At 41.0% G+C, this 8,427-nt stretch overlaps 1 protein-coding gene across 1 annotated transcript in view; it reads right to left on the bottom strand.

Moving 5' to 3' along the window:
* The window catches only part of LOC310814815 (enoyl-CoA hydratase EchA19), a 22,345-nt gene extending 14,006 nt beyond the window's left edge, over positions 1-8,339 (bottom strand). The window contains exons 1-2 of the mRNA XM_083684335.1: positions 8,149-8,339; positions 5,083-5,253 (exon numbers count right to left, since the gene is read on the bottom strand). Of these exons, the coding sequence (XP_083540461.1) occupies positions 5,083-5,253; positions 8,149-8,302 (325 nt within the window). The 5' untranslated portion in view covers positions 8,303-8,339. The remainder of the gene's footprint in view (positions 1-5,082; positions 5,254-8,148) is intronic.
* Between the last annotated feature and the right edge of the window lie 88 nt (positions 8,340-8,427).

Genomic DNA, 8,427 nt, shown 5'->3' with positions numbered 1-8,427 from the left:
TGATGTTATTTGTGTACATATTGATTTCACCATTCCAAAATTACAACACTTCTTATGCATAGTCCCCTTATTTCACAGTACCCAAAAATTATGGGAAAATTGGCTTGACAGGTGTTTCTGGTTAGCCAGCTGTGTTCTGTCCCATCATTTGTGCAGGCATAAGACAGTTGTCAATGTCCAGTATTGATTCTAGGCTTTGCGTTTGCGTCAGAAACATAGCCCAAACCTTAAACCTACCAAAATCAACAGTTTGGAACATCATTCAAAGGAAAGAAAGCACTGGTGAGCTCAGAAGCTCTCCATGATTAAGAGAACCCCCAAAACAATGTGCAGAACAATCCGCAGAAGACTTCACCGGTAGAACTACAGAGACTACATCCCAAGGTGCAAACCACTAGTTAGCTACAAAAACAGATGGCCAGGTTACGGTTTGTAAAAAGTACCTAAAAGAGCCTACAGAGGTTGGGAAAAGAGTCTTCTGGACAGATGACACAAAGATGAACATGTACAAACTCATTGGACGGTGCTTCATCATACAGCAAAACAATGACCGAAAACATACTGCCATAGCAACTAGGGAGTTTTTCAGGGCCAAAAAGTGTAAAGTTGTTCACTGGCCAAGTCAATCTCCAGATTTAAATCCTAGTGAACATGCATTTCACTTACTGAAGAGGAGAACTGAAGATGGCTGCAGTACAGGCTGTACAGCACAACAGAGAAGACAGACAGCATCTGGTATGGTCAATGGGTCACATACTTCAGGCAGTAATTGCACGCAAAGAAATGTCGCCCAAATACTAAACATGAGTGCTTAATTTGAACATTTGATAAATCTGTCTCATCACTTTTGGTGTCCTAAAACAAGGGGACTATGTCAAAAATGTGTTGTGATTTCTGAATGATTTCTGAAACCAATATGTACACAAATACCATAAAATAAAAGCTCAACTTCAACCTCATAGTGATTGTTTGATTTCAAATGCAAACTTTTGGAGGGTAGAGCCAAAAGAAGAAAAAATACTTCACTGTCACATTACTTACATAGGGCACTGTAGATCAGTAAAAAAGATAACAAAAAAAAAAAGCATTTCAATTTCAGGCTCCAAAATAACAAAATGTGAAAACTGTGTAGGGGTTCACATACTTTCTCTGGGCACTGTGTATTTAAAACAAATAAAGAACAGCATAGTACACTGGTGCCATCCTCCACCTCAGAAGATGGATACATCCTCCACTAGAAGATGGATAAATTGTGGCCATGTGTATATACGGGTACAGACTCTACTATGTATGTATAGTATGTATGTATATGTATGTGTGCGTGCATATATACATATCCACATATATATATATACATACATACATACAGTACTAGAGTCTGTACCCATATACACATGTAGAGGTCCGAATGTGGTCATATTGTACATGCGTGTGCATTTCCATTTCTCAAAGCATTCTTACCCGTACAGATAAATAATTAAAATAACTAAAGTAAGTGTCCAGTACTTATTTCTAAGTGAATGAAGGGAATGTGCTCTTCAATGTCAGGCCTCCTTTTGTGAGCTGTCAATCACACTGACTGACATACAGTATTAGTGTTACCCACAAGGATTTCTCTTGACTGGTGGAAGCATGAGCCACCATATCTCTTATAACAGCACTTCAAAACCCTTAAGGGGGGAGCGAACAAGTGTACACTCCGGTGAGAAGAATAGTCGAGACTTGGGACAAGAAGGGTCTATGTGAGTTCCCTGGACTTGCCCTTAGATAGAATCTAAATTAAGTTGTAAGAGGACCTTTTAGTACCTATTTTCTGTTGAAGAAGATCTCATCTACTTACTTCATGGAGACTTCAAAGGAGAGTTTGTAGGAAATCTGCCACCTCTGGCCACCGAGGCAAAATTCAGTTAGAATTTCCAAACAACAACATCGCCCCAATAATAATACAACCCCCGAAATAGACTTGCAGTGACGGACATTAGCTGTTGTGTTTCTGCATACGCGCACAATCTGAAAATGTGAAAATCCACTCCCCTAGAACCCCCCTGGCAGTAACAACATGTTTACATGCAAACCGAGTGTCGGGTAGGACACTCCATTTTACGGACCAATACAGTGTTTGTAAATGACATTTTTTTTCAAGGGATCTCATTCCCTAAACGCTACCGATTAAACATAGTCATTGAAACCATTAGGAAGCTTCTAGAAAGCTTGAATGTTACATAGTGGACCTTAACTGCCAAAACCCAAAGTCAATTTACCAAAACAAACCCAAAATAGCTCAACTAGAAAAACAGTATTGTCCATATGGTATCCTCTCCTCTAAAATAACCTTCTACAAGGCAGAAATGGTCTTATTGGAAAGTGGTACCACAGTGACCTTAACATCTACTAAAACAGTTAGCAGACTTTCAAATTTCACCTGACCACAAAAGTGTGGAAATACGATTCAAAAGAAGTAAGTATGGGAGGAAGTAATTACTTATAATTCAGTGAGAAGCAGTGAAACAATTCTCCTAAAATGGAGATGAAAATGATCATGTTTGGACTAATTTGGGCGCAATGGTTTCCTTATGGTAACTAGAGTCAGTATTCAAAACTAGACATGTCTACCTGTCATCCACAGAAGCAGAAGCATTGATAATTATCATTGTGGTCAGCCATCTTACCTTGGTCGTGGAAATTCGGTACCACTTAAAAATAATGACTACTTTTAAGGCTTTATGAACCATTATAATACCTACATAGATGCCTCATAAATCATTCATAAGAAAATGTCATAAAATAAAGGGCGGCTAAAGATGCATTCCACATTTGGCAAAGCACAATGTAAGAACCTCTTGGATCCTTTATAAAGTAAGAATATGCCTATGGTTTTGTGAAGCATTTATGTAGGCATTCTAAACGGTTCAGTATTGGCATCAAGTGGTATTTTCTTTAAAGTGGCATACAACACATTTCTAAATGGATCTACATTTGGCCATGCACTCCAATTAACATCACATAACGGGGTAGAGTGAGAGATCCCTGAGCACCACTTTTCCAGAACGGGCCATTACACTTTGAGACAAAGTTAACTCATTAACACAAGCCAATTACTGACACACTGTTGACACTGTTTTTAAGTTGGGCGCTGAGGCCAGAAGCATTTAGCAGCCTTCATTTGGCTGTGGTCCAGCTCTGAAATGTCGAAGCACTGAAATAAAGTGTGGAGTTTCGACCTCAAGGGACACCTCTACATTTAAAGAGAGAGGGGATCTGGTTGATTGGTCCAGGTTGAACACATTATTTCCATGGAGCGAGTTTCTTTTGGACTGTGCAAGTCAGACGATTATTTGGATAGGTATTAAGGGGTTGGTATGATTCTGGCTCCTGTGGTTGACACAGTGCAGACTGAGCCCTGGCTGGCAGGTGTGTGTGTGTGTTTGTGTGTGTGTGTGTGTGTGTGTGTGTGTGTGTGTGTGTTGTGTGTTTTACATTATTTAACATACATGTTGTGTGTGTGTGTGTGTGTGTGTGTGTGTGTGTGTGTGTGTGTGTGTGTGTGTGTGTTTTACATTATTTAACATACATGTTGTGTGTGTGTGTGTGCGTGTGTGTGTGTGTATGTATGTGTTGTGTGTTGTGTGTGTTGTGTGTGTTTTACATTATTTAACATAAGCACCCTATCCTTCACCCAGGCCATGCGGTACGAGTTTGACCAAAGAACGGCAAGCATCCAAGCCGAGGCCGTCACCAGGGCGTTCACCATCGATTACTCTGTATTTGAAGATCTTTGTGGACATTCACTAAAGTTAATAATGAATACACAAAGAAATGATACAGTGCCTTCAGTAAGTATTCACCTCCCTGGACTTTTTTTGGTGTTGGAACCGGACCTTAAAATCGATTTAATTTAGATGTGTTTGTCACTGATCTACACAAAATACCCCATAATGTCAAAGTGACAATTATTTTTTACAAATGTTTACAATTAATAAATTGTAAAAAATTTTAATTAAATGTTTGTAATTAAAAATGTCAATGTAAAAATGGGGGGGGGGGGGGCAAGGAAGAAGACGAAGGGGGAGGAGGAGGAGGAGATGGAGGAAGATGTTTCCCATTCTGGGCTGATAGGGCAGCAGCAACACAATTCAAGGAGAAGATTGGGCCGCTGTGGTTCAACATGCATAGCAGCCCGCCCCCGTGAAATTATAGTCTAGGAAAATGAAAAAGGCTATCATGCTCAAGACATAATCATCAACATATTTCTCACAGAAAAATAGGGGTTACTGTACATGATATATGATCAGGTTATTTTTATAATAATAATAATAATAATAATACAATAAAATAATGTATTTGTTAAGTGCCTTTCAATGCACTCAAGGTTTCCTTACATAAAAACATTACAGATAAAAAACCTTCAAGAGATATTACACCAAGACTGGACAGATCACATAGAGGAAGGTAAACAAGAGGACACAACAAGAAGACATAGGACATGAATAGTCTTGAGTGAATAGTCTTGTCTTTCTCAAGTCTGAATAGGTGTGTTTTGAAGGAGGGCTCAACGTCACACAATATTCAGAGAGAAGTCAATTGTGTAGAAAATACATGATTCCCAATCAGGTAGAATAAGAAATAACGCTTTTTGTCCTCCTATCTGCTGAATACTTGCTGTATGCTCCTGAATAAGTCCCAGGTTTTACCCTAGAAGACAACTGTGCTGGCTCGGATATTTTCGTTTCATGTTCTCCTTTCCAGCACTGTTACAGCGACTACAGTGTGGTGGATGCGTAACCAGGCCAACTCAGTACAGCTCAGCTCGGTTCGGATGTGCATGAATTAGGTTTCAGACCATTCGCGGGGTCAGGGCTGACACACTTCAGTTACACCCTTTACCCCACATCTGCACTGAGCTGTACTGCGCTGGCCTGGGTATGCATCCACCATAGTTGCAGTAACAGCTGGAAAGGACAATGTGAAAAGAAAATATCTGTGCCAGCACTGGATGGTTTGGATCGGCACAGTAGTCTGTAAAGAGTATAACATGCTTGTATTTTGCCTACTCGTGCGTCCCGGGGGTCTTCTCTTTCTCACCATTGCCATGGAGAACTGCTACATTCAGATCTGGGTCCTTCTCGAAGGCTGTGAGCTCATCCAGCAACCGCCCGGCTGTCTCCTGGTTCACCGCGTTCCGCACTTCAGGCCGGTTTATCACCACGGTTACCACCGTGCCCCTCCTCGTCGACACAACTGTCCGCTCAGCGGCTGCAGAACAATGGGAGAGAGAGACCACAGCGCTTAGAAAGAAACGATCCCGAAAAAAACTGTAGGCTACGAGGTGCTTTCATTTGAAAAGACTGGAATGTCGATTGTCCTCAGACGGGTCAGAGGAGATAGTGGGCTGGGACAGAGCTGAGGTGAAGGCCCTCGCTGTGGCTTGTGGAAGAGGAACAGTTGACATTCCATGTTTATGGTGAGCCAAAGGCGCAGGGAGACCAACATCTGCCAATGAAACCCAGTGACCTATAAACCTCCATTTCAAAGTTCAAGGGATAGGCTACTGCTCCGATCTAAAATCTACTACTCCAATCTACAGTTTTTCCAGACATTTTCATACCTCAATTAAAGGGCCGCTTCACAATTGTTCAGCCTCATATGCATTATCTCAAGCACCATACATATGTGAAAAAACACATATGTTCTATATGGAACCCAAAAGGGTTCTCCCACAGGGACAGCCGAAGAACCCTTTTAGGTTCTGTACCTTTAACTGAATGAAGCCAATTCAATTTCTGTTATCGATTTGGTAACAGAATGACCTGTTTTAATCACTTATTAATTCATGAACTAAATCGATATCAGTAAAAACACTACAAGTATTTGGTATGTCTACTTATACTTCTTACTTGTGTTAACTTTCATTATCCTCACACCTCATGAGGCAGAGAAATTTGAAAATATCATACACTTATGTGGGTTTTTGATAACAGAATGCCCCAGGGACTGGGCAATGAGTCTTAATGTTACAGAAGCCAAACCATTTCGTAAAAACGGTAGATTTTCTGGTAGATGTTGTCTGGTAGATGTTGTCTTAGAAGCTTTTCCATATGTTTGACCAGAAGTCAAAGCGTTTGCTTATCCATATGTTTATGATGGAAGATGGTTGAGACATGTATTTCTGGCTTTCATTTGACACCCAATTTGATATGCTCTGATGAATTCCACATTTTCCTCCTTTTACACAGAACTGTCCTACACAGTGTTTGTTGAATATACAGTGGGGGAAATAATTATTTGATCCCCTGCTGATTTTGTTAGTTTGCCTGATTACAAAGAAATGAGCGGTCTATAATTTTTATGGTACTTTTATTTTAACAAATAGAGACAGAATATCAACAAAGAAGTCCAGAAAAAACACATTATATAAAGTTATAAATTGATTTGCATTTGATCGAAGGAAATAAGTATTTGATCCCCTACAAACCAGCAAGAATTCTGGCTCATACAGACCGGTTATATGCCCATGAGGCACACAGATTACTCCTGTCACTTTAGGAAAAGTACTCCTAATCTCTGCTTGTTATGGGTATAAAAGACACCTGTCAATAGAATCAATCTCTTCCATTCCAACCTCTCCACCACCATGGGCAAGACCAAAGAACATTCAAAGGACATCAGGGTAAGAGTTGTAGACCTGCACAAGGCTGGAATGGGCTACAAGACCATCAGCAAGAAGCTTGGTGAGAAGGAGACAACTGTTGGTGCAATTATTAGAAAATGGAAGAAATACAAAATAACCATCAATCGCCCTCGGCCTGGAGATCCATGCAAGATCTCGCCTCATGGGATAAGGATGATCATGAGAAGGGTGAGGGATCAGCCCAGAACTACACGGGAGGAGCTTGGTAATGATATTAAGGCAGCTGGGACCACAGTCACCAAGAAAACCATTGGTAACACACTACACCGTAACGGATTGAAATCCTGCAGTGCCCGCAAGGTCCCCCTGCTCAAGAAGGCACATGTACAGGCCCATCTGAAGTTTGCCAATGAACACTTAAATGATTCAGAGAAGGCTTGGGAGAAGGTGATGTGGTCAGATGAGACCAAAATTGAACTCTTTGGCATAAATTCGACTCGTCGTGTTTGGAGGGAGAGAAATGCTGAATGCTACAATCCCAAGAACACCATCCCCACCGTCAAACACGGAGGTGGAAACATTATGCTTTAGGGTTGTTTCTCTGCTAAGGGTACAGGACGACTTCAACGCATTGAGGGGCCAATGGACGGGGCCATGTACCGTAAGATCTTGGACGAGAACCTCCTTCCCTCAGCCAGAGCACTGAGGATGAGTCGTGGATGGGTCTTCCTGCATGACAATGACCCAAAACATACGGCCAAGGCAACAAAGGAGTGGCTCAAGAAGAAGCACACTAAGGTCATGGAGTGGCCTAGCTAGTCTCCAGACCTTAATCCTATCGAAAATTTGTGGAGTAAGCTGAAGCTTCGAGTTGCCAAGCAAAAGCCTTGAAACCTTCAGGATTTGGAGAGGATCTGTAAAGAGGAGTGGACCAAAATCCCTCCTGAGATGTGTGCAAACCTGGTGACCAACTACAAGAAACGTCTGACTTCTGTGCTTGCCAACAAGGGTTTCTCCACCAAGTACTAAGTCATGTTTTGCTTGGGGATCAAATACTTATTTCCTTCGATCAAATGCAAATTAATTTCTAACTTTATATAATATGTTTTTCTGGACTTTTTTTTTTGATATTCTGTGTCTATTTGTTAAAATAAAAGTACCATAAAAATTATAGACCGCTCATTTCTTTGTAATCGGGCAAACTAACAAAATCAGCAGGGGATCAAATAATTATTTCCCCCACTGTATATACAGCATCAATCATTTGGGATTTAAGGATTGAGGCTTAAAAGCACATAACAACTGAGGATAGGTATGATGTACTAGGTGTCGGAGTCACCGTAATCTTACAGACAAATAGAGAAATGCAGTGTTTTGAATACCTCTGAAGTTCTATCTTAATCATCGTGAAACTGAGTCCAGTTGAGTCACCTTCAGTCTGGTGGTCTAAAAAGCGAGTGTATGCTGCCCTCTACTGCTAATGACAAGCTATTGCATATGACAGGATTCCTTTCACCTACCTTTCTCTGGTTCCTCTCCGCTGCTTGCACTGCTGTAATGGCTGGTTTTCACAGAACAGCCTTTCTTGGGTAATTGCTTTAGGACAGCAGCGGCTTGCTTCAGATTTCTAGCTCCTAAAACACGTGTCCCAGTCTGACAAGCTAGAAGAGCCATTATAAATTCTTCTGATTGACAAGTGAGATTTGAAACTGCTCAGAAGTCACAGAAACATGTATTTTAAGTAGGTCTGATGTATTCCAAGAATGTAAACAAGCAAAACGACATACAGGCTAACGAAA

Source organism: Argentina silus, assembly GCF_951799395.1.
Source record: "Argentina silus genome assembly, chromosome: 1".
Classification (NCBI taxonomy): Eukaryota; Metazoa; Chordata; class Actinopteri; order Argentiniformes; family Argentinidae; genus Argentina; species Argentina silus.
This window is presented reverse-complemented; position numbering and strand designations above follow the sequence as displayed.